The sequence below is a fragment of the Pteropus alecto genome, unplaced genomic scaffold (genome assembly GCF_000325575.1).
Source record: "Pteropus alecto unplaced genomic scaffold, ASM32557v1 scaffold68, whole genome shotgun sequence".
NCBI lineage: Eukaryota > Metazoa > Chordata > Mammalia > Chiroptera > Pteropodidae > Pteropus > Pteropus alecto.
The window spans coordinates 6,909,350-6,935,899 of record NW_006441386.1 but is presented as its reverse complement, the minus strand read 5'-3'; the positions used below and the strand labels follow the sequence as shown (position 1 = coordinate 6,935,899).

The following is a 26,550-nucleotide window of genomic DNA, read 5'->3' as shown; positions in this document are numbered from 1 at the left end:
GAGATGGGCAATGAGGTGGAGAACCTTGAATGTGGATAAAGGAAGATTATGGATAGTGGTGAATTGTCAACCTCTCATTCAATGGATCATAATCACGGTGATGTTTTGGTATTAAATTGGTTCTGGTAGCCTAGGCAGCATTACTACAGTCTGCCTTCTATTGGAGATGGAGCATCTTCCCCAGCATAGTTCAGAATTGAGAACTCAGTATGTACATGCAAAGCATGTAGGACACCATGAAGAGATAAAAAATTAAAGCAAAGCAACATGTTATAGAAAGATCATGGGCAGGTTTTCTTCCTGGCAATAGGGCTGACCAAATGTTTAGAGATTCCTTCCAGAACAAGACATGGAAAATGCTGAATAAAATCTGAAAAAAAAAGAATTTTTAATTGAATCTGAACTAAGGAGATTCTCAGAATCAGAAACCGAAAGAAGACCAGAGTGAGTGTTTGTCTATTTCTGGTGGTCTAGAGCTTGGATTTTAATAGGCCACACATACAGAGGAGAATAAGAAACAAAACCCAGGTCCAAGTAAGATAAAAGATTGGAAAAAGGAAGTCCAAAGGGTCACACCTGAGTCAATGGGGAAAAGGCCTGCCCTTCAAGGGAGATCTTATATCAGCCTTGAAAAGTTGAGACAGGAAACACAGCTGCCTTAAGAATTTCTAACCACAAGCCACCTATCCATGAGTTAGGTTTTAAATCTCATACTACCTGTGTGGCCTAAAAAGCCCCAAACAGAAAATTAAGCTTAAAGCATTCAGGTGGTTAGAGGCCTAGGTACCTGGCAGAAGCAGATCCCAATTTTCTCTGAAGGAATATACTTTGAATCTTAACCTCAAAGAAGTTTTATAGATAAAGTCCCAAGGAATATAAGTTCACAATAAACATGTTTGACATGTTTAAGAACTTTTAAAAGGTATTAAAAGTGTGACAAAGGAACAAGATATTTTCAAAAGTAACCAGATATATTTGAAAAAGAACCACAGAACTTCTAGAAGTGAAAAATATAATCATTGAAAGTAATAACTTTATCTCGGAAGCCAAGCAAGGTCGGGCCTGTTTAGTACTTGGATGGGAGACCACCTAGGAAGACCAGATGCTGTAGATGTAAAAAATAAAAAATAAGGGATTGTAAGATGACAAGGTCCTTGCAATCTGTGAGATCAACCAAGGGTTGCGTCACCTAAAAAAAAAAAGAAAAGGAAGTAATAACATTAAAACATACAGATTCAACTGCAGGTTAAAACAAAGCAGAACCAAGAATTAGTGAATTAGATGATAAAATTAAAGGAATTACCCACAGTATGGCACAGATTTTGTAAGTTGCAATATAGATGTTACATATCAAATGTTTAATCAGAGTTCCAGAGTAAGATAATAGAAGGACTGTGTTCTCCGCTCACACCCCCATGTAAAATATTGTTAGTTCTATGTGTTAAAGACTTTTCTGTGACTCACTTTTTCCATCATTGAGCGTGAGGTTTATTCATGTGGATATATTTACTTTCACTGCTCTATTGTGTAAATATTGCTTAATTTATATATGTATTCTCTTGTTGATGGACATTTGGGTCATTCCAGTTTGGGGCTATTATAAATGTGCCACTGCAATCATCTCCTGATGTATATGTGCAATAATTTCTCTAATGTATATACCTAGGATTTGAATTACTAGATTATAGGATTAATCTCACACACAGAATGCAAAGTGAAAAAGCAAGTCATCAAAAAATATATACAGTATGATTCTTTTCAATAAAGACCAAAACATGCAAATATAACATAGTATTGTTTAAGGATGCATTCATAAGGAATTTAAAAAAAAAAAAAGAAAGAAAGAAAGACACTGTAAGCATTCTCCTGAATCCTGTAAAGACACTGTAAGCATTCTCCTGAATCCTATAAAGACATTGTAAGCATTCTCCGGAATTTTGTGTTTATCTTGGTGTGGGAAGTAAGAAGGATGGGAGATGGAATCAGGGAAGGATACAAAAGAGATTGCAAAGATTTCAAATGTACTGCTAAGGTTTAAGCTACTAAGTTGGGTGGTAAATAACATGGGTCATTGTTTTTATTCTTTAAACCATTCGTATCTATTTTATATGCTTGTATGTACAACATGTAACATTTTTAAAAATCATGGGCTGTCAGACCTGAGTCCAATCCTTGCTCCACCATTTCTTAGCAGTGTAACTGTGGCCAAGACATTTGACTTCTCTGAGCCCTGGCTTCCCATCTGTACAGCAGGAGTAGTAACTGTCTCATGTGATTGCTGTGGGATGGGAGCAAAGTTAAATAAAGGGAAGACTGCTTGGTTTGAAACCATTATCTACATTTGAAGAGGTTTTTAAAAGATATCCCGAGCACAGATACAGTCAACACTGCAGCTGTAGGGTTAGGGTTCAAGCAGCTGCAACTAAATGGCCTTGTGGGCTCAAGCAGAGATGGCCTTCTTGGAAGGAGGTGGGTTCTGAGTGAGGGTAGAGTGGGTGGAGCATGAGGTTCCAGAGTTCACATCGCAGAGAGTTCCAGACAAGGCCTATGAGGGACATCCCTCCATGGCTTGCAGAACTGTGTTACATGGCGGGGCCCTCCTACCTTCTGCCATTGTGTGAGGGTTACAGATCTGCCACAGGAGTATGGAGAGGAGGTCAAAGGGTCATTTCAGCCTTTGTGATGCTGTTCACAGGAGCTCCTGCCCAGAGGCCTAGACATCAAACAGGAGGAGTTAGGGGATCTGGTGGACAAGGAGATGGCTGCCACTTCAGCTGCCATTGAAACAGCTACGGCCAGAATAGAGGTATGGAAGTGTCTGAAGATCTAAAGTGATGCTCTATCAGCTACCCTTTGGCAACATTTCCTATTAGATGTGTCTTAGTTGTTCATTAAGGCGTCAGAGGCCCCTTATAAAAATAAACCAAAATCCACACTCACCAGAGTCTCTGGGGGATAGAAAATGAGAAAGTACTCACCAAGAAGAGGTGAGCAGTTTCCTCAAGGATCACATACTTTGGTGTCAGGCTATCCGGCATTCTAGTTCCAGATTGATTGACCACTTACTAATTGTACGACTTCTGATAAGTTACATTAACCTCACTAACATTCAGATTCTATTTCTATTTAATGGTGATAATAAAAGTACCTACCTCAGAGGGATGTTGACAAAACTTAAATGAAATAATACACATGTCTCTTAGTGCCAGGCACTCAGTAAATCAATGATAACTCTTGTCTCAGGGGAAAGCTGGGAGGGCACCATTGGAAAGGTAACATATTGCTCCTTTGGTGGAAGACTCAGGCCTCCTTGGTGTGAGTACCATCCTCTAGAACCTGGTAGGAGCTTCTCCTATTGGCATGGTGCCATACCTCTCAAGAGTTCCGTGCACATCAGCCTGGGTGCCAGAATATCAAGATACTCATGGACAGTAGTGCCAGCCTGCTGTAGCTGCCTCCCACTGAATAGATCAGAAGACTGGATTCTTTTCCCAATTTTCACAAGGACATGGATGGGCTCTTCTATTGGACCCAAAGTATAGTAGGGCACCAGTAGTTCATGGCATTTTTAGAAACCCTGCTTCTTTTTAACAGGAGATGCTCAGCAAATCCCGAGCAGGAGACACGGGAGTCAAACTGGAAGTGAATGAAAGGTCAGTCTGAGCAGCCTGGTACCACCGAGGCAATCAGGATCAGTCTTTCCTGCATTACATTATACTAATTAGAATAGAACATTATAGCCATAAGGAAAGGTTGAGTCTATGTAATTATCAATAACAGTATTAATGATGATAATAGTATTGCTGTTGTATTATAGGGGAAACGAAACTCCCAAGAACCCTCACTTAGCCATTCCTTATGAATAAGATCCACAATCAAGTCTTCGCATTTACCTCTCTTTCCTTTGGGGCTTCACCCCCAGAGCATTCCCTGCCTTCTTTCCCATTTCGAGTTTGCCTGTGTTTAGGAATGAAAAAGAGAACCGTCTTCTTCAGTGGTGTTGGTCTCTTCTGGTCTGTGTCCATCACATTTTTTTAAATTTTATTTACGTATGTATGTATGTATTTATTTATTTATTTTTTTAGGATTCTTGGTTCATGTACCAGCCTAATGCAAGCTATTCAGGTCCTGATTGTGGCTTCAAAGGACCTTCAGAGAGAGATAGTAGAGAGTGGCCGGGTAAGTGTGGGCGAGGGCCCATGGAAAGGGAGAACAGACATCAGTTACAGATTCCTAGCTCACTGAGAGACTAAGCCTACCGATATGCTCAACCACATTCAGTGAAATCTATGTATGCTGCCATCTCACCCTGCGTGTCCATCTGAGGGTGCAGCTGCCACCCCTGTGGATGTCAGCAGATGCCATGGGAGAAAGATGGAATGCCGCCAGTTCCTCAGAGAGTGTCAAGCCAGAGCTTTTAGCTCCAGGCTTATTAACCCTGGGCAGACATTGTTGGAACCTGCTGTGGAAACCCAGTGTGCGTTGCAAGTCTGGGCCTTTGGAGGAAGAAGTGAGAGCTTTTGAAAACTGAGCCACTCGCAAGAGCAAACCTAGTGCTGACTTTTCACAGTGGGCTCTGCCATGTCTCTTTCCAAAAGCGGTCAACTCACAGTGATTCAGAGACAGACTCTGCCTCAGTCTTATGTTGACATATCACTTTGATTTTCTCACTCCTTTGCTAGTGTTATTGCCATCTTGTTTTTTCTCACATCCCTGATGCAGCTGCAGCTCAAGAGACAAAGGTCCAGGGAGGGTTTATGAGCCTGGAAACAATCATATAAAGAACAAAGCCATATCTGCTTTGGTGCTTTTTGTCAGTCTGAGAGGTGATGTTTTTTGGTTCCCAAAACAGAGGGACTGAGCACAGAGTTTCTGCAGATTCTCAGACTGTCAGACACTTCCAAAGCATAAATGCATTTTTTTTAAATGCAAGTAAAAATAATTTTTAAAAATTAACTGTGTACTCTTTTGGCAAATCACAAAGAACAGCTAGACTCCCCTGAAATCATGTTATTCATAAATACATATAAAATATATGTATATATACGATATAGAAATATAATAGTAATGCTATGAGTTTTAGAGTCAGAAAAGCCTAAATAAACTTTCATTTCTTTCCTGCATGACCTTGGGAAAGTGTTTTTGCCTCTCAGAATCTTAGTTTTCTTATCTGTAAAATGGGAGTAATAATGCTTGCCTCTCAAGAATTACTGTGAAAACTATGTATATAAAACTAATATATATAAAAGTACCTGGCAAATAATAGTCACTAAATAAAAGGTAGCTATTATTATTTCTCACTTCCTTAGGGCACAACATCCCCTAAAGAGTTTTATGCTAAGAATTCTCGATGGACAGAAGGACTCATCTCAGCCTCCAAAGCTGTGGGCTGGGGAGCCACGGTCATGGTGTAAGTATCTGTCGGTCCCAAGGCTCCTCACCCCTCCCCAATTCCGTTGATCACCCCAGAGAATAACGAAGGCAAAAAAAAAAAAAAAAATCTTCCCCCTGGAAATGCACGGTTGATAAGGAAGTCAATAAGACGAAAAATTTAAAAAGGAGCCCAAGTCTCTCGGGGCAGCTCAGGGGCGGGGCATGCAGGCTGTGCTCCCTGGCTGCCAGGGTGATGGGGGTGGTCTAGAGGTGGGATCATAAGGGGTTGCAGCTGTGACTGCAACAGTGCAACAGTGACATAATCCATCTTGCCCTTTCTTGACTGTCAGTGATGCAGCCGATCTGGTGGTACAAGGCAGAGGGAAGTTTGAAGAGCTAATGGTTTGTTCCCATGAAATTGCTGCTAGCACAGCCCAGCTTGTAGCTGCATCCAAGGTAGGACCCATGTTGGATTCCCTGTGACACTATAAGGCCTGGCTAGTTTAGAGATACTTAGTCGATAAAGCTGACCCCAAGAACAGATGATTTATCCAGGGTCCAGGTGAGTCAGGTTCCAAATTAAAATTGTGCCTCTCAGGGGTCCCATACCACCCTCCTCTCAGAGCCTTTCATCTGTCAGCAAGGAAGCCCTCTATTCAGCTTGCCATATGCACCCCTCTTGGCTCTCCTCACTTTTGTTACAAGTGGCCTTTGAGGGCCAAGCTGTGCCGACCTCTGATTAGCAATCACGGCATTCCAGAACTCAAATGAGGATACAGCCAGTGTCTGCCTTTCTTCAAGAGTCTGCAAATTTGAACCATTGACCTTATGATACCCCGAGGAGTGTTCTCTTATCATCCTTATTTATTGTTGTCCCAAATTGGTTTTTATAACTGGAGCACTTCATCAAAATAACTGATAAAGCTAGAGTTTGACCACCAAGCAAATAAGCCAGGAATAATTTTTTATATCACAGATATGCTAGGAGTTGACCGCACAGGCAACGATTTTTGAGAAGTTCATTGGTGACTACAGGAGATCACATATATTTGTCAAGAACTACCAGACCAACTCTTTGACTCAGTCTTTGACCCCTCTCTATGTTGTATGAACCTAAATCTGCTTGGTCTTGGCAGGTGAAAGCTAATAAGGACAGCCCGAACCTGGCCCAGCTGCAGCAGGCCTCTCGCGGGGTGAACCAGGCCACTGCCGCTGTTGTGGCCTCAACCATTTCTGGAAAATCACAGATTGAGGAGACAGGTAGCCTTTCAGAAGCAATATTTTTCTTATCCAACCTATTTAGCTGTTCTTTACATTCTTCTCTGTGATCCCAATTTCCCACTGTTCTGTCTCCAAATTCTTTCTTATTTTTCATCTTTTTATGTTCATACTCATTCTTTCATAAAAAGGGACACCACATAAACGTGCTATTTATATATCACTATAGTGACATACCTTTAGGCATATATTTCATTTAGCTATTTCTCTGAATCCAAAGAAATGCCTCTGCAGGCCCAGTTGTCCATGGGGTGGAGGGGTGGAAGTTCTGATCCTGGTTACCTTGTCACTGAATCTTCCTTCGTCTCCACCCCTCATTTATGTGTATGCATGTGTTGATAAATAGCAAACCAAGCATTTCAGCAGAGCGGTGGCATCAGCCACCTCTCACATGAGAGTCTTCTAGGGATATTATCTGACAAGACTTCTTTTCTCTCTTTGCAGACACCATGGACTTCTCAAGCATGACGCTGACCCAGATCAAACGCCAGGAGATGGATTCCCAGGTAGGAACTCCATTTCTAAGTCTAGCCAGTCTCTAATGCTTATGACGTTAATCCCAAATATTATTCTCATGGCGAGAAGCCAGTGAAAGAGAGACTTGGGGGGAAATGAACTCAGATATACCTTTTGGGCCAAGAATGAATGCAAATGATGCTGGAAGAAATAGTGGAGGTAGAGAGAGGTGAGTAGTAAAGCTCAGAATCTTAACTCTTGCCCACTAGTCTTGGATTGGTGTCCCTCTAAATGTTATGAAAGATCCCCTAGCCAACAATAAACTTGTTTTTAATGATCTTACTATAGATAATTTTTCAAACTTCTGATATGAATTATTTGTGTTTAACCTTTATTTTTTAAAAAATCAATTCACTGTTAACCTATCAAAGGCAATGCCATTTCTCTCAGTTGTTCAATAAAAGAATGCCATGCAAAATAGAAATCAGTGGGGTCCTGAAAAAACCTGGCATTCTTCTTCTAGAATTACTGGTCATCAGTATTAGGGTAAAATCAGATTGAGTCTCTGGATGGGTCACTCAGTATCTTTAGGAAAAATCATATGGCCAGAATTCTGTGTAAACACTAAAAGAATTAAGCTCGGGCTTGAGTCTCCTTTATATACACTCTCTTGCTTAGTGGTCTCATCTAGTCCCTTGTTGACTTTAAATACCATCTATATGCTGATAAATACCAAACTCTTCTCTCTGGCCTAGATCTTCTCCTTGAGCTCTATACTTGTCCAGCTGCCTACTTGATATCTCCATTTGATGTTCAATAGGGATCTCAAACTTAATATGTCTAAAACAGGTCTTTTGATTTCCCTTTTACTCAAATTTATCCTTCCCCTGGTTTTCTGCATTTCCGTAAATGGCACCACCACCACCCACCTGAGTGCTGAGCCCCAAACCTAGAGTCATCATTGGTTCCTTTTTTTCCCTCACCCTCTATATCCAATCCATGAACAAGTCTTATCAACTCGAAATCTCCAAGTCACAGCCTTAATTAATCTTCTCACTTTTTTCCATTTCCCTAACCTAATCTAAGCAACCATTGTTTCTCCTGAGCTACTACTGCAAAAGGAACTTAAGTATAATGTATGTGTGTGTTCAAAAATAATCCCATGGTGGGTCTGGGATGGTGGTGGTGGTAGGCAGAACAGGCAAGAGTATTGCTGAGACAAGTCTGACCATGAGTTGATAGATGGTGAAACTAGATGAAAGGCACAAGATGGGGTTCACTGTATCAGTCTCCTTCCTTCTGTATATGTTTTACATTTTACATAATAAGTTTAAAAAACAAAAAAAGGAATCACCTAACTAGGTATTATCTCTGCTCTTGCCCTCTACAATTTGTTCATTCTCTACATATTTTTAAAACAACATGTCACTTCCTTGCTTAAAATCTTCCAGTGGCTACTCTTTGTACTTCGAGTAATAGCCAAACTCCAAACTCCGGCCTATAGGCAGGCCGTAGGTGAAACAATTCTTACCTGTTTCTCCAACTTCATCTCATGACCTTCTCCCAATCTCACTTGTTAGTCACACAGGATTCTCTCTGTTCTCCCAGCACTCAAGCTCATTCCTGCCTCAGAGTTTATTTCCTCTGCCTGGAATATTGTTCCCCAGCTCTCTGAATAGCTGATCTCTTACAGCCATTTAGGTTTCAGTTCCAAAGTTACTTCCTGGGAGTAGCCTTTTCTGACTACACATAGTCTTTATTCCACCCCTTTGTGTCATTTCATGATCTGATCTTTTCTTGTTCATCAGTTTGTCTCTTCCCCCTACAAAGACCTTGTCTGTCTGTGTACCACATATCTCCAGCACCAACAACAGAGCCTAGGGTACATGATGGGTGCTCAGCAAATACTTTTGAATTAATAAAATTAATGAGGAGTACAGATAGCCAAGAACCAGTCTTTCCTTTAGTGAGATTGTGCCTGTAGGATAATAACCCTAAGTTGCACCAATGCCTCGGAGATGCCGGAACCGATGTATTTGGTTCCTTCCTGGACTTCCAAGGAAAAGGGTTTGAAAGGTTACAGCTGGATTGGAACACACCACACAGATACACCAAACATTAGCTAGTGATTTACCAGAAGAACATAAGATAAGCCCTACTCTCATTCAGGCATTTGGGCTCTAAAGCATCATTCATTTCCAGTAGAGGGTCCCGGTGAGAAAATATAGATGGGATAGGTGGATGAATGAAAGGATGGAGAAATTAGAGCAGAGATGAGGTTGTAATTGAGAACTGGCTAAGCTATGGAAACAGGATGAATAATATGGAAGATGAGAACTGGAACACGGAGAAGAGGGATTAAGTCAAAATAAGACAGTTGTCGGATCACTACTCAAAAGAGAATTCCACTTTCCCCACAGGTTAGGGTGCTGGAGCTAGAAAATGAACTGCAGAAAGAACGTCAAAAACTAGGAGAGCTTCGAAAAAAGCACTATGAGCTTGCTGGTGTTGCTGAGGGTTGGGAAGAAGGTAAGCCTCTCTGAGGACCCACAGTGAAGGGACTGCTGGGCAATGAGGGCCTTCCCCTGGAATATAACAGGAGGAGGAACCCATCCATCAGTGACTTCTTCCTTCTCCTCTCTACTCACAGAGCATATTTTTAGTTCTAAATAATCTATAACCCAAAACTGGAAAAATTGTGGTGATTGAAAGATTTTTATATCACCTTTCAAGATCTTTACATTGACCAGTGGACTGGTCACTCATTAGCCATTCCCTTCCAGCCCAGTTAGCCTGGTTTACCCGCCAGGAGTTTAGTCTCTGGCCAGCCTAGAGTTGAATAGTGAATGGATGAATAGCAGTCAGTTGAGATCCAGCAAACGGGCAAGTGAATTACAAGGTTCTGACTGTCCAGAGCGAGCTATGGGCAGCAATGGCCAAAAGATAGGAAGGGTCAGGAGCTAGAAATGGTGTGGAGTAATGTTCTGCCCATCAGCCCAGAGACTCTTCATTACTCAGACTCTGTGAGTGCTGCTTTTTCACACGTCCAACGTGGCCAACTTGATCACAACCAAGATTGCTGGTTCTCGTTGGACTTGGCTAGCTCTGGAAGCCAATGACAGATGTATTCCAGTCAGTCCCAGACACTTAAGGACAAGGTGGTTATGATTATAATATACATTAGACCTCAACGTGGTCTGAATGTGTACATGCATGAAGGGCTATAAAGCATAAATGGTTATTGTTTTTTAGGAACAGAAACATCTTCACCTGCACTGCAAGAAGCGGTAACCGAAAAAGAATAGAGGCCCACCGGCCCCCCACACATCAGAGTGTAAATCTTTGCTGCCTGTCTGTGTGTGTGTTATTCCTCAGCCAGAAACTAAACCCTTGGAGTCGCAGTGGCAGCCACACCACTCCCACTGTCCAGGGCTGAGGACCTGCATGGCCTTCCAAAGACTCCCTCCACGGTGACACCCTTTGTGTTGGAACCTGTGATGTCCAGAGAGGATGGGGAACAGGGCCACCCCACAGAGAGGACTTTCCTCTCAGTGTCCTTGTCCAAGGGGTTACAGTTGCTGTGGCTGAGAGCCTGGAGAGGGAAGATCTTATGCATTTTCTTTTCTGTTTTCTTCTCAGTCTTTTCAGTTTCATCATTTGCACAAACTTGTGAGCATCAGAGGGCTGGTGGATTCCAAACAAGGACATTACCCTGAGTCTGTGCGCAGAGTCAGAAGAACCGCGAGAGCGTCCGGGCTAACAGTGCCAGGGCAATGCTCTCCCTCTTTTGGCAGTTCCATGGATTCCCACTGCTTCTTATGGTGGTTGGTTGGGTTTTTTGGTTTTCTTTTTTCAAGTTTCACTCACATAGCCAACTGTCCCAAAGGGAACACCTCTGAAGCTCCAAGCTCTCAGGGGCCCCAGACCACAGCAGTTAACAGCAATGGTGCTGCTCAGGCTTCACCTTGGTGCTCCCGGTCAGCCTCCATGCCAAGTGTCCTGCTGAGCCAGTGCAGGGCAGCCAAGGCCACTCCCCAGGGTTGGGCGGAGCTGCTGAGCCACAGCTTTCCTCCAAAGGCAGAAGTGGAGCGAGTGCCTTTCCTTCCTAAAAGCTGGAGCCCAGCTGAAAGCTTCTGCCCACCTTCACAAGCAAGAGGGCCACAGAAAGAGGGAAAGGAGGGTGGACACAGCCCATGTTTTCAGAAGACATCTTTCTTGGGAACTCCTTGTGACCAGGCTGAAAAAAACCTTATCACATGCTTGAGTGGAGCTGGTGAGAGTAGCCACACCTCTTCCCCAAGGCAGGGCCCTAAGAAGGGAGCGTGTGAGGGATTTCCAGTTCCTTTCTCCAAATGTCTGCCTGCCTTGGTGTCCACTTGAATCTGAAGAAGATAGTTCCATGTTCTACCTAATAGACAGACCCAGAAAAATCAGGCAAACTTCCTCCCAGTAGGAAAGGACCCTGTACTTGGTTTGGTACCCTTAATATTTATTACTAACCTCCATTAAGCAGCAGCAGCAGCAGCAGCAGCAGCAGCAGCAGCCTACAAAAAGATGCTTGGAGCAATTAGGATTTCAGGTATGACTATAAGACTTGAATTGCTGCCCTATACAGCAGTCTTCAAGAATCAGAAACAAGGCTAAGATGCCGTCCCGATCTGTTACTGGCTTAAATCATGAAGCATGCAGGGTTCCTCAGAGTGTCCAGGTCAAGGAAAACAAAAAAGGGGACCGATGGCTCTGATCCCTTTCAGCCACACATCCCGGGCTCTTGTTGCCCTGTGGACAGGATGAGGATGGAGGGCACATTAACAGCCTCATAGATACAGGCAGCCTGACAGTACTTCTCCACTTCCAGATGGACCTCCCAGCATTTAAGTGACCTTTCAATATTGAACAAACAATGTCTTCCTTATCTGTAGCAACTCTTAGATAGTGGCCAACAAGTAGTTCCCAGGACCTGTCCCACAGGAATGTTGCTAAATGTGGCCATAACAGGTTGTGAGACTCCTGTTTGATCACTGTGAATCAATCCCCCCTTCTCCCTAAACACCACCCCCACTCCCCCAACTCTGTCTCCGTGCATTTTCTAAGTAGGGCATTCAAAAAAAATTCCCATTAGCTCGGATTGTGAGACTCAGACACATGATCTCCACACTGGGCTAAAAAGGGCTCAGCAATAGATACTGAGTACGCTCATGTTTAATGCTTCTTTGTGCTCAGCATTTTTCCATCTGAGGTTCAGAAGGAGTGGTGTGCGGCATCCTCGGCCCACTTGTGCCAATTCATCCGATCAGTGTGTTCTCAGTGTGGGTCAACATTTCCATAGGTAGCTAGTCCTTGCTTCTAGAATCTCGGCCATTCAAACAGTTGTGTTTAACCAGCGGTTTTTTTTTAGTATATTGGACCAGATTAGGACTCTTTGAATAACACTCCCTCTAAAAAGCAGCCACAGTAATCTTTAAAACCTTCATGGGCTTAGCCAGTAATAAAACAGTTAAGAAAGCACTTAAACAGGAGCACAAGCTCAGTCAGTCTCACGATGCAATGCCTGTCTGATAATTATTTTTGTCGTCACTCAGAAGCTAGTTCGTTCTCTAGCCAAAGTCAAATTGTTCCTACCTTGGCTCTTCTAAAAATGAGCTTGTGATACTTGGTGTGAAATAACTTGATTAAAACAGAAATCACATCCTAAGGCCAAAAATGAACCTCACAGCCTTTTAAATTAGTCACTGAGCATCGTTAATGACTGGAGTCTCATGGGTCAGTGTAAATGGGTCATGGCAATAGAGGACAGCAACAAAACAATAGTTTAGGATCAATGAGAGGCTAAAATACAGTTGCATCCGTTATTTAATTTTGCGATACGGTGCTCTAATACCTTTAGAATAAGGATATGTGTGTACATGATAAGGAAAAAAATAGAAAAGACCTACATTTGTGGGGTTATTTGATATTTGGGCAAGGAGTTTAAGTTAGACTGTAACTGAGATTGATCCCTAGGATCCCACCTAAATATGAGTCCCCAGCCCTGTGGCTGAAAGAATCAAACATTGTCCAGAGCATCCTTTCTCAAAAGTGTTTGAGCTGCGGAGTCAGACACAGGTGCCATGGGGGTCACAAGTACATGTCATTTGGTCAGGTTGGCATGCTTTGGCCTCTCACCAAGGAGGAGCTGGTTCTGAGCTTGCACTCGGGAAGTGCTCACTTCTTGTCAGCTCCTTAGTCTAGAGAGGTCCGCTGGCTCCACTTACCCTGGTCTTTAATAACTGGTAAAGTTCTTGCTACCTGCTACCACCTTTCCAAGTCTCTGGAAATCCCTCTTGCCAATGAAAGCCTTCAGTCTTGGCCCTGGCTTTCCAATCAGACCAGCTTCATCCTCTTTCTCTACCACCTTTGGTCCTCCAGAGAAAGCACTGCCTGTAGCATAGAAAACTACCACCATAGGCCTGCCGGCCATCAACACAGGAAACTGACCAGCTGGCTGCTGCTCAAGTCCTTTGTCTCCCAGGTCCAGACCAAATACAGGATCAGCAACCCACAGCGGTGGCCCAGCCTTTTACCCCAGGAGCCAAAGCAACGTGAAAATTGGTTAGATGCTGTTGGGTCCAATTCCGAGAGTAGTTAATCTCCAGACATGTCTTTCAGGTGACCCTCAACTACCTCAGGTTTGAAGGTCCTGAATTAAGCTGATGCTATTCATAGGGACAAACTGAGGGGTTTCAGATAAATCTTGGTGATAACACAATTGTCTCAAACTTATAACTCTTTCACACTTAGGTTTGCAGGGATGGGGTTGGGTTTTTCTTTTCTGTTTTTAGCCTTTCCCCCAATATTCCATTAGAATAGTTCCTATAAATGAATTTCATTTTTCACTGAGTGCCTACCTTCCCAGGGCAGGTAGGCACGGGCTTTTGTTCCCTCTCAATGATACTTTTATTATGGTATTAAGACCTTTCTTTGTATAATACATTGCATCTGTGTTTTCAATTTTTCAAATAAATATTTCAACCTGGCAATGGAGAGGAGTACTGACCAAAGTAGTTTTTTAGTCTGGGGTTCTAGTGAAACACCTACGTTTATATTCTAGGGTTCATTGAATCCGCTAAAGCTCTGCACCTCTGGGAATATGTCTTCAAAACAGGACATTTTCTGAAGAAACTGCCGTTGCATTTCCTTTGCAGCGATAGTCAAACTCTAGCTTGCATACCTAAAACATGTTCCATTCTCTGTATACTCTCCTGTCCCTGGGAATGATCAAACAGAAAGTGCCAAACTGGTTAATACTGTTATTTATCTAGAAGGCCAAGTCTTTGAATAAAATCTGGGGTCTTAGGCTATGAATATACGCCCTTTTTCACCTTTAAGATTCGAAGTAAGCTGTTGCCTTAACATTGGATGGGACTAATTCTGCTCAGGGAAAGAAGCTGCCAGTCATAAGAGGATTCAGAGCCAGCCACAGCTACCAGAGAATTTGTAGAGGGAGCTGACCAAATGGAGCTGATTGCACAGCAAATTTTCTCTAAGAGGACTGTCTGCACACTGCTACCAGTGTGTTAAGGAAACTTACAGGGAGGGAGAAAGATGGAGAAAGCCTGGATTGGTAAGCAGGATAATTGCCAAAATGACACATCAAATAAGGAGAGAATGAAGCAAGTAATCAGAAGCTATAGAGTCTATAAGGAGGTCAAAGAACCTAGAAAACAAGGAAAATAGTGTTCAAACCATATAGTGGGGAAGATGATCTAGATAAATATAGAAGATGAAGAACATTTGCCTATGGTTGGGCTTTTCTCCCTATAGTAGATACATAGGTGAGCCTTCTCCTTTTGAAGCACTGCTGATAGAGTGGACACTTCTTAGTCACAGCTCTTGCAGATCACTCTTGGAGTTCAAGTTGGAAGCTAAGAGTCCAGAAAGCCAGGCAGAGAGGAATGCCTTGAGCACACAGAGACCCCATTATTTGAAGTGCCTGGGGTGTGGGTCTGGCCTGGGTCAGCAGTGCCATCCAGGCAGAGCCTTTCTCCCCTTCCAGATGCCCTCCAGCCCTCGATGCCCTCCTACATCTGCACATGGCCCTGACCAGATGCCTCAGAGGCTCTGGAACTCAAGCCTGAGGGGTCTTCCCAGCCCCTAGTTCTAGGAAGGCAGCCTGGCTAGCTAGTCACTCTGGCCAGCTGAGTATTACAAGGAATCCTGAAATCAGGCCAGCAGAATGATACTAACATGCCATTTAAAAAAGGGTTGGGGAGGGATAGTTAGGGTTTATACAGATCGGGGCCCAAGTTGGGGCCTAGGGGTGGCCCTGCCAACATAAAAAGGAAAAACGCATTGAAATGGGCAAGCTGAAGTATGCTATGTACCATTGTGATTTAAAACCAGTAAGTTTTAATCCTGCTCAACCTGGTTGTCCTCAGTCTCTTAACACCTTATCCAACATACAGTGAGTAGGCCTTTAAACATTTTGGAGTGAATGGATGAATTCTTTTTACACTGTGTTCTTAGTTACATACACATTTTATGCATGCATTCACCGTTCAGGCACTGAAATTTTCAAAGATGAAGGCTTTCTATTCCCTGTCTTCAAAGGTTATACCCACGTATTCACTATTTGTTATTGTCTATCGGGCACTGAGAATGCAGTGGAGAGCAAAAATCCAAGTGGTTCCACACTTCTAGAGCTTACAGGGAACAAATAGGATAATCAAATAATCACAAAACAAGTGTAAAACTACAACTGGAGTAAGTGCAAGAAAAGAACACAGAGCTCTGAGAAGAAATGAGAACAAGAAAAACCCTTGATGAAGTGATAGCCGAACTAAGATACAGTATGAAGAGGTGCTAACTAGGCAGCAAGGGAGGGAAAGCTCACTCATTCCCAGGAGAAGAAACTGCACGTAAAAAGGCTTTCAGTTCCCACTAAAGGGAACTAACTGAAAGACCAGTATCGTCGGAGCCCAGGCAGAGTGGTACAAGACGAGGCTGGACAGAGGCGGGAGCAGATCATGCAGACATGGAAAGCGGTTACTGAGCTTTAGGCACAGGGGTTTCAAAATCTTATTTGCATTTTGAAAAGACCATTCTAGCTGCAGTGTGGAGAACAGATGATGGTGGAGCAGAGGTCAATGGGAAATCCAGTGAGGCTACGTTTCATTTTGTTCCATAAAGAATAGTGAACCACTGATGGGTCTTAGGTAGGAGGACAGATCACCTTATCCTCACTTCCTGTGCTTTACTAGTCAGACTGGCCAACTGAAAATGCTTTCTGTAGGCTGACACGTTTTTGTCACTCCAAAAGATCTTCTACACTGCCCCTCTCAGTTCCCCCTTTAACTTGGCCTTTCGCTTCACAATTCAGTATGCCTGCATCAGGCCATCTCATGGGGCACACAGTTTCTGTAACCCTTCCTCCTCATTCCATGTGCACCACGGTCCCTTTCTGAGCTCAAACTGAGCCTAAATGTGACTGATAGCACAGCAGTACTGTTTCTAGAGAAAGTGTAAGTTTCTAAGTTAAATACCAAAGTCCTGAATACTGAATATCTTAAGCCGAAGGAATTTGAGAAACAACTTGTACTGGAAGGACTTTCTGACCTTCCCCTGAAGCAGGTCATAAAATCCTCATGTGAGAAGTACCCTCCCTGTCCTGGAGATTAGGAAACATCTTTGTTTCCTAATCACAGGGAGGAATCTGAACAAATGAGACTTCCTTGATTTCCCCCAGTTTACTACACTCAGTTCACTCCCTTTTTCGTCCCATCATTTTTTTCCATGACTCTCCACTCTTCAAAAACCTCTGCTGAAATCTCCATGTCTCCTCTAATTAAATGCAATATACAGATGACATATTATAAAATTATATAATTTTATTCACCAATGTCACCCCAATAAATTTAATAAAATTTTTAAAAATAAAACAATTATAATCACTTTAAAATGTTTTGTTTCCACAGAACCAATATTCAAAATCAATTTTGAAAACTAAATTTTATTCAATTTCTAAATTGTTTAAAATGACTAATCACGAATCACGCCAACTCAGCAAACACTGTTGAGTTCTTATTGTACATAAGAGACTAGGAAAAAAAAATAAGCAAGATATGGTCCCATCTTTAAGGATCTTCCAAACTTGAAAGGAAGACAGACACGTACATTAGAATCTGAAGTATACACACAAAAAGGATGAAACACTATTTCAAGAAATCTAGCAATATTCAAAGGAAAAAGAAATGAGGCAATAACTTTAGAAAGCAATGGCATCAAGGGAAGAGTTTTTAAGGAGAAAGACATAAGCATGCTCAAGGCTAAAAAGAAATCAAAGGAGGTAAGGATTGAAGTATGAAAGAAATGGGAGGAATGGTGAAGCAAATTCCTTGAGCTGTGAATTTATTCGTTCCCACTCCCCTCCAAATTCTTAATGTCTACTGTGTTTAAGGCACAAAGGATACAGTGCCACCCTTCTAGAGCTTGCAGTCCAGTGGCGCAGCTGACACTGAACAAGTACAATGAATGAAAAGGAAAACACGGCAAGGGAACTAGTACATTCAAGGATGTCAGGGGAAGCTTCCATGAGGAAATGACATTCAGGTTGAAACCTGAAGAATAAGTAAAAGTTGGCAGGAGAAAGAGTGAGATGAAGAATATACTCCAGGCAAAGCTAACTGCAGTGAAAGAGAGTTTGGCACATTGAAGAATGACAGAAGCCTGTGTCAGCTATGAGCAACCAATAAAAGAGCAATTGTAGAAGGCCTTGAATGCCAGTTGAAGGATTCAGGGCTTTAAGTTCGGGATTTAAAGCTGGGATGTGATATGACACCAGCTATCACCTCTCATCTGAATAGCCTTAATGGCCTCCTAAATCTTATACCTACCCCAGCTCTGCCCTCTGCCAAGCCATTCTCATTCTACAGCTAGAGTAATCACTCCAAAAGTTATATCTGATCTTGTCACCCTCCCTCCCTTCCTTAAAACTTTTCAATGGCTTTCCATTGCTTTTTTAAAACTGAGATGAACAGAAATGGGGATGAATAGAGAGGAAGATTGTTTCAGTGGAAAACTATAGCACAACCTTGTAGATATTAAATTCTGGTCCTGTTTATTGTCTTTAAGTTTTTATTATCCACCTGTAACATGGACTGTTTCTTGAAATCTTCTAGTTTCTGCCAATATCTGGCTACAACTCTCCAACTTTTCTCCCACCCTTCTGACTTGGAATTACTAAAAACTAAAACTGTCCTTTCCCCAAAGCGCTTCAAACTGACACTGGACAACTTGATAGAAACTTCAGAAAAATCATCACGATAGCTCATGTATGGACAAACTTTGTGCCTGAGTGAGCCTCCCAGAAAGTTTACCGGAATACCTGATGACATCGTCAGAGACATTCACACTGAAAACCAGGAAAATCTGTCAAATTGCCGCTGCCCGGCCTCACTCCATTTGTAGAGACTTCACGTCTAACATCTAGAAATCTTCTTGACTGCCCTCTGCGTTCAAAAACTGAATTTATACTTTGTTCTAACCATTAGCCTTTGTTTTTCTTTGTTTCCATAGAAATGCCTTTTATTAAATACCTGATTACTCACACCATATAGAAGCCCAACTTTGGTGGGAGCCCACCTGCAACACCGCCTCCTAAAATGAAATCTATCTGTCTTACTGGACTGACCTATTACCAGGCCTGAAAGACTGGGTCATTGGGTTATGGAACAATCTACCAACCCAGTTTCTGAACTACAAAATTTCTTAGGAAAGTTTCAGACAGGAGATGACAGGATTCAGGACATGCTACCATAATATATGGTATTGTGGTATACTGAATATTGTAAGGTGAAGGAATTTGAGAAACAACTTGTACTGGAAGGACTTTCTGACCTTCCCCTGAAGCAGGTCATAAAACTCTCATGTGAGAAGTACCCTTCCTTTACAGGAGGAAAGGAATATCTTTGTCTCCTAGTCAGAGGGATGCAAGAATAATCTGAACAAATGGGACTTCCTTGGTTTCCTCCAGTTTACTACACTCACTTCACATCCTTTTTCGTCCTATCATTTTCCCCATGACTCTCCACTCTTCATTGAAACCTGGCATAAAAACACTCAGGCTTAACTGCTTCTTTGGGTCTTCGTTTCCTTATGAAGGCTCTCATGTCATATAAATTTACATTAAATTTGTATGCTTTTCTCTTGTTAATCTGTTTGTTTGTTTGTTACAAGGTCCCCAGCTGAGAACTTAGAAGGGTAGGGGGAAAACATTTTTTTCCTCCGCTACACTTTTTTTCATTTAAAAATATTTGGAAAAACAGGTTTGAAAGATATGATAATCTGTTTATTCTGGTGGTGTATTATTTGATACCTGTGTTATTTTCATACCTTTCTATGTTTCACATTTTTATTTAAAAGATATTTACAAAAAAAATACAGATGCAAAGAATATGTGGGAGTGTGGCAGATAATAGAAAGTTTGGGGATCATGTAGTTAGTATGATAGCAAGGTCACAAGAATGGATAAAAGAACTTCCAATCTGCAATAGGAACACAATGCCTTTAGAAAGCAAGCATTTGTGGAGGAATGATAACAGGGTTCTCTGCTTTTCACCAGCAATGTTTGGAATGTCTGTAGCGGACTGTAAAAAATTCACAGCCTGTTTAGCAAGGGTTAGAGACTGGCAAAAAGGGAAAAATTAAAAATCACTGAGGTGAGGATTGAAATGATTGGTCATAATAGCCACTCTATTTGGGGATAGAAGCAAAGCCCAGAGAGCTGCTGGGCCCCACAGGGTGGAATGAGGATGAAAAGTGTATTCCAAGTAGAACTGGAGGGATGCAAACTATTCTCAATAAAATGAAGGAGCAAGAGAGGTGACAGAAGAGTTTTTCTTTAACGCTCAAACTAGTAGAACAGGTGTTAGCTGTTCAGTTTGAGCTAGACCTTGTGACAATGATTGTGGGGCGGGGGGAACCTTCACTTACCGTGTTTAAAAAAAAAAAAAAAGTGCCCGTTGAGTTTGGCTTCAGTCTGAATGTGCCATTTTCCAGAAAGTCTCTACAACGATCTGAGTAATTTACAAAGAACGAAACAAAAACCAACCAACCCTGAGAAATCTCCAGCTCTGTGGGGTGCTCTGTCGCGGTGGGCGGGGTGTCCCAGAAAAAAACCTTGCCTTTCCTAGGGACAGAGCTGGGGGCGTGGAGCTCTCAAAGAATCACAGCTCATTACTCTAGGGAACATAGGTGCTAGGACTCCGCAGACACCGCACCCTGTAGAGAATAATCATCAAATTGGATCCTCAAGGTCTGAGAGGTGAAGAAGGAGGGCGGGAGCCTCACCACGCGCTCCACACGCCCAACTCTAGGGGCCCACAGCCAGCAGAGAGCGGCCTAGCCTCGTTGCCCGGCAACTGGCTCCCTCCCTCCCCTCTCGCGGGAGTTGCGAGCAGTGCTGTGAGATGCTCGCGGTGGACGTCGGAACCACGTGGTTTCCGCCTGCTCCGGGCGCGCTGCCAAGGGGACGTCGGGCCCTTGCGGGCCACAGCTTCCTGGGCTGGCAGGTTCCTGGGGCTGTGACGAGGCCACGGTATGGAGGTGCGCAGTCGGGTAAGCCCGTTTCACGCCCTCAGGCCGCTTAGGCTTTGCGCGTCCCCCAGGCTCATCTCTTGGGCTGGGCACCAGCGGCTTCCCACTCATGAGGTGGTAGACGCAGAGCGTTGTGTGCCTGAGTTTAAGCATGTCATAATTAAAAAGCAGATCAGCGCATAGTAGGTACGCAATGTTTGTTGCTTAGCAATAGCTCCAGCAGTCCACCTTTGCCTTCCTCACTGGTTCCTGTGCTCCCACTCACGTGGGTCCCACAATACCACTCCTTCGACAACATTTCAGCCCCTCTTCTCTGCCTCCTGCGCCTTCCCTGGTTTCTGCTCCTCAACTCAGCACCCCATCCCTGTTCAGAGTTCTGTTCTTGGCAGTCTTAACAGATGTTGGTCTGCTACACCATCTTACAATTACCAAGGTTGTTTAGACGCCTCCTAATCTGGTCCAACAGAACTTCTGAGCTCTAGGACTGCATTTCATCTAGTTGTAGGGCAGCTGTATATACCTTTTACCATCCCTCCAACTGTCTAAATCTGAAGTCATGATATTCCTCTCCCAATCTCCCACCTCCTGTGTGTTCCTTAACTAAATTCGCCAATCACCAAGGCATGAAACTGTCAAATTGGACTTTTAACCACCTCTTCAGCCCCATCATTCTGTGAGGTGCCAGATCATATAACACTGTTTCCATCATTCTTTCCTTTGCCTTATTGCTCTTCCACAGGTCCTTCAGGCTCTGTTCCATTTCTTCGTTTTTTTGTTGTTGTTTTTTTTTTTTAATTAAATTTATTGGGGTGACATTAGCTAATAAAATTATATGGGTTTCAAGTGTATAATTCAATAATACATCATCTGTGTATTGCATTGTGTGTTCACCACCCAAAGTCAAATCTCCTTTTGTCACCATATAGTTGACCCCCCCTTTATCCTTATCTACCTCCCTTCTCTCTAGTAACCGCTAAACTGTTGTCTGTGTCTATGAATTTTTTTTTGTCTCGTTCATTTTTTGTTTTCAGGTTAATATCCTACATATGAGTGAAATCATATGGGTCTCAACTTTTTCTGTCTGACTTATTTTGCTTAGCATAATTATCTCAAGCTACATCTATGTTGTTGCAAGTGGCAGTATTTCCATCCTTTCTTATGGCTAATATTCCATTGTATATATGTACTGCATCTTCTCTATCCAATCATCTATCGAAGGACACTTTGGTTGTTTTCATGCATTGGTCACTGTGAATAATGCTTATTTCTGCTCCTCAGACCAGATAATTTCCAAGGACCTATCTTAAAGTTTGCTAATATTTTATTTCTCAAATCTGCTGTTGAACCCTTTTAGTGAATTTTTTATTTCAATTCATATTCATGTTTGTCCTAATCAATTGTTGCTTTTAGGTCTATATCCCACATATATAAGTGATATAATGTGATTTTCAATCTTTTCTGTCTGGCTTATTTTGCTTAGTATGATTATTTCAAGGTCCATCCATGTTGTTGCCAATGGCAGTCTTTCATCTCTTCTTATGGCTGAGTAATATTCCATTGTATATATGTACTACAGCTTCTTTAGCCAGTCATCTATTGTAGGACATTTCGGTTGTTTCCATGTCCTGGTCACTGTGAATAATGCTGCTATGAACATCGGTATGCAAATAATCTTTTCAGATATGAGTTTTCAAGTCTTTGCAGTAAATACCCAGTAGAGGGATTGCTGGATCATATGGTAGATCAATTCTTAGTTTTTTGAGGAACTTTCATACTGGCTGTACCAAATCGGCTGTACCAATTTGCAGTCCCACCAGCAGTGTATGAGGGTTCCTATTTCTCCACATCCTCTCCAACATTTGTTATTACTTGTCCTGTTGACGATAGCTATTCTAACAGGTGTGAGATGGTAGCTCATTGTGGTTTTGATTTGCATTTCCCCAATAGCTAGTGATATTGAGCATCTTTTCAAATATTTGTTGGCCATTTGCATGTCCTCTACGGAGAAGTGTCATATCTTCGGCCAATTTTTTGATTGGATCATTTGTTATTGTTGTTGTTTTGTTGTTGTTGTTATTGAGTTGTATGAGTTCTTTGTATATTTTGGATATTAGGCCCTTATCAGAGGCATTGCTTGCAAATATATTTTCCCATTCAGATAGTTGTCTCTTTACCTTGTTGATGGTTTCTTTTGCTGAGCAGAAGCTTTTTAGTTTGATGTAGTCCCATTCATTTATTTTTGCTTTTATTTCCCTTGCCTTTGAGGTCAAATTCATGAAATCCTCTTTAAGTCCAAGGTCCTTGAGTTTAGTTCCTATGTTTTATTCTGTGCATTTTATTGTTTCAGGTGTTATATTCAGGTCCTTAATCTATTTTGAGTTAATTTTGGTGTGTGGTGATAGACAACAGTCTAGTTTCATTCTTTTGCAGGTGGCTTTCCGGTTTTCCCAGCACCATTTGTTGAAGATGCTTTTCTTTGGGGCCCATATTGCCCCTTGTAGTTCCATGTGAATTTAAGGATTGACTTTTCCATGTGAGTTGATCTTATACTCTATAACTCTGTTGACTTTCTAAGCTCTAGTGGCTTTCTTATGAATTTGGGAGATTTTTTATATATAGGATCATGTCTTCAACAAATAGAGATAGTGTTACTTCTCTCTTTGGAATTTGGATGCCTTCAATTTCTTTATCTTGTCTAATATCTCTGGCTAGAACTTCTAGTGCAGTGTTGAATAGCAGCGGTTAAAGTGTGCATTTTTGCCTTGTTCTTGATCTTATAGGTACAGCTTTCAGTCTTTCACTATTGAGTATGCTGTGGAATTTTCATGATACCTTTTATCATGTTGAGGAATTTTCTATTTCTAGTTTCCTGAGAGCTTCACTCATGAAAAGATATTGGATTTTGTCAAATACCTTTTCTGCGTCAATGGAGATTGCATTTTTTCTTCCACCCTATTAATGCGATGTATTATATTGATTTTCATATGTTGAACCACCCTTGTATGATGTGTAATCCTTTCTATATGCTGCTGGATTTTGTTCACTGGTATTTTGTTAAGGATTTTGCATATATTTTCATAAAGGATATTGGTCTATAATTTTTTCTTGTGATGTCCTTATCTGGTTTTGGTATCTGCCGTCATAGAATGACTTAGGAAGTATTCCCTCCTCTTCTGTTTTTGGTAGAATTCGAGAATGGTTGGTGACTTAAAGTGCTTGGTACAACTCACAAGAGAAGCTATCTGGTTGTTTATTTGTTGGGAGGTCTCTGATTACTGATTCAGTCTTTTTATTTCTTATAGGTCTATTGAGATTTCATCTTCAGTCAGTTTAGGTAATATGCATATCACAGGGAATTTGTCCATTTGTCTAGGTTACCTAATTTGTTGGTATACAATTGTTCATAGTATTCTCTTATAAATCTTTTTATTTCTGTAGGGTTCGTAGTGATGTGCCACTTTCATTTTCGATTTTAATTATTTGTGTCTTCTTTTTGTCAGTCTCTATAGGTTTGTTTATTTTTAAAGAACCAACTTTTTGGTTTTATTGATTCTCTATTGTTTTCTATTCCGTTTATTATTTCTCTCCGCTCTAATCATTATTTCCTATCTTCTACTATTGTGTATAGTTTGTTCTTTATTCCTAGTTCTCCATGGTGTAAAATTAGGTTATTGCTTTGAGATCTTTCCTCATTTTATTTAATTTTATTATTAGTTTCAAGTATACAGTATATTGGTTAGACCTTTGTCTAGTTTATAAAACAATCCCCCTAATTGCTCTTTCTCTTCTCTGGCTCTCCACCTAGCCGTTACATTAATACTAACTGTATTCCCTATGCTGTGCTCCCCATCCCCATGACCATCTATCAACTACTAATTTGAATTTCTTTAACCCTTCACCCCATTCTCCCAGCCCTCCAACCCCTCATCCCCTCCAGCCATCACCAGATTGTCCTCTATATTTATGAGTCTGTTTTTGATCAGTTTGTTTTTTGTTCCTTAGATTCCGCATATAAAATCATACAGTTTTTATTTTTCTCTGACTTATTTCACTCGGCATAATAACATCTAGGTCTATTCATGTCATTGCAAGTGGTAGGATTTCATTTTTTTAATGGCTGAGTAATATTCTATTGTATATATGAACCATAACTTCTTTATCCAGTCGTCTGTTGATGGGTGTTTAGGTTGCTTCCACATCTTGGCTATTGTTAATTGTGCTGCCATGAACATGGGGGTGCATAGATCTTTACGAATTATTGTTTTGCTTTTCTTTGGATAAATACCCAGGAGTGCCATTGCTGGGTCAAAAGGTATATCCATTTTTAGTTTTTTGAGAAACTTCCAGACTGGTTTCCATAGTGGCTGTACCAATTCACAGTCCCACCAAAAGCGTATGAGGCTTCCCTTTTCTCCATATCCTCACCAACACTTGTTGTTCTTTGATTTATTGATGATAGCAATTCTGACAGGTGTGAGGTGATATCTCATTGTGGTTTTAATTTGCATTTCTCTGATGATTAGTGACCATGAGCATCTTTTCATATGTCTATTGGCAATCTGTATTTAATCTTTGGAGAAATATCTGTCCAGGTCTTCTGCCCATTTTTTAATTGGATTGTTTGTTTTTTGTTGGTGAGTTGTATGAGTTCTTTATATATTTTGGATATTAATTCATTTTAAATGTAGGTTTTACATCTATACATTTCCTTCTGAGCACTGCCCTCATAGCATCCCATAAGTTTAGTTGTCTTTTCATTTGAATTTGTAAGTATACTTGACCTAATACATCACACAGTTTAAATTTGTATATAACTTTTATTCGCCCTCTACATACACAGATTCTCAACTGCAAATTGAAAATACAATTGACTCTTAAAAGACACAGATTTGAACTGTGTGGGTCCACTTATATACGGATTTTAAAATTTAATTTCTACTGCTCTTTAAGTTCACTGACTTTATTTTGCTGTCTCCAATCTGCTGTTAAGTATTGAATTTTTCAATTATTTTACTTTTTAGTTTTAGCATGTTTGTTTCTAACTTATAATTACCATTTCTGTGTAGAGATTCCTTATCTGTTCATTCAGTGAGACCATGTTTTCCTGTATTCTTCGGACATATCTAAAATCTTGGTTGGCTAAGTCTAACATTTGGACTATTTGGGTCCATTTCTATATGTTGCTTTTTTTCTTGACTATAGATCACATTTTCTTGTTTCTTTGTGTGTGTGTGTGTATATGTCTAAATGACTTTTTATTGAATATCGTTCACTGTGAACAATACTGTAGAGTCTGTTATATCTTCATGAAGTATATGGATCCTTATTTTAACAGGCAATGTAATTACTGGCTAATGACCTTACACTTATTTAGGCTTGGTTTTGTTTTGTTTCTACAGCTCAGTGGAGAGTCTAAAATGTTTCTCAAGCATGACTTCATAAGGCTCAAACTGCAAATCCTTTTCCTGTGAATCTTGTCATGGTTTGCTTTTAGGCTTAATTAGGACAGAACTGGAGTAGGTCTTACTCTAAACTATGGTCCTTACACCAAATTATAACCTTTCTGCTGTTTTCAGCTGGATGCCAAAGGATATTAAAGATGTGTTTACAAGAACTCCCCTGGCAGTGCTCTTATCTCAGGACTGCTCTAACTCTAGTATCTCTGTTCTGATCTTAATTCCATATGATACCTGCTTTCTGGTCAGCCTCAGGTAATCTCTGTGTATTTACAGCCTCACTGTATTATTCAAGGTTCTCCAGAGAAACAGAGCCAATAGGATGGAGATACAAGCGCACACACACACACTCCTATATTATTATTATTATTATTATTATTATTATTATTATTATTATTATTATTATTAGAAATTG

At 41.3% G+C, this 26,550-nt stretch overlaps 1 protein-coding gene across 2 annotated transcripts in view; it reads left to right on the top strand.

The window, feature by feature from the left end:
• Nucleotides 1-12,488, top strand: part of HIP1 (huntingtin interacting protein 1) — a 129,330-nt gene extending 116,842 nt beyond the window's left edge. For both annotated transcript variants that reach the window (XM_015594665.1, XM_015594666.2), the window contains exons 23-32: nucleotides 2,696-2,806; nucleotides 3,595-3,653; nucleotides 4,086-4,179; nucleotides 5,310-5,410; nucleotides 5,724-5,829; nucleotides 6,510-6,633; nucleotides 7,096-7,157; nucleotides 9,528-9,636; nucleotides 10,360-10,441; nucleotides 10,747-12,488. In XM_015594665.1, coding sequence (XP_015450151.1) covers nucleotides 2,696-2,806; nucleotides 3,595-3,653; nucleotides 4,086-4,179; nucleotides 5,310-5,410; nucleotides 5,724-5,829; nucleotides 6,510-6,633; nucleotides 7,096-7,157; nucleotides 9,528-9,636; nucleotides 10,360-10,412 — 819 coding nt within the window. In that variant the 3' untranslated portion in view covers nucleotides 10,413-10,441; nucleotides 10,747-12,488. The remainder of the gene's footprint in view (nucleotides 1-2,695; nucleotides 2,807-3,594; nucleotides 3,654-4,085; nucleotides 4,180-5,309; nucleotides 5,411-5,723; nucleotides 5,830-6,509; nucleotides 6,634-7,095; nucleotides 7,158-9,527; nucleotides 9,637-10,359; nucleotides 10,442-10,746) is intronic.
• The last annotated feature ends 14,062 nt before the right edge of the window (nucleotides 12,489-26,550 follow it).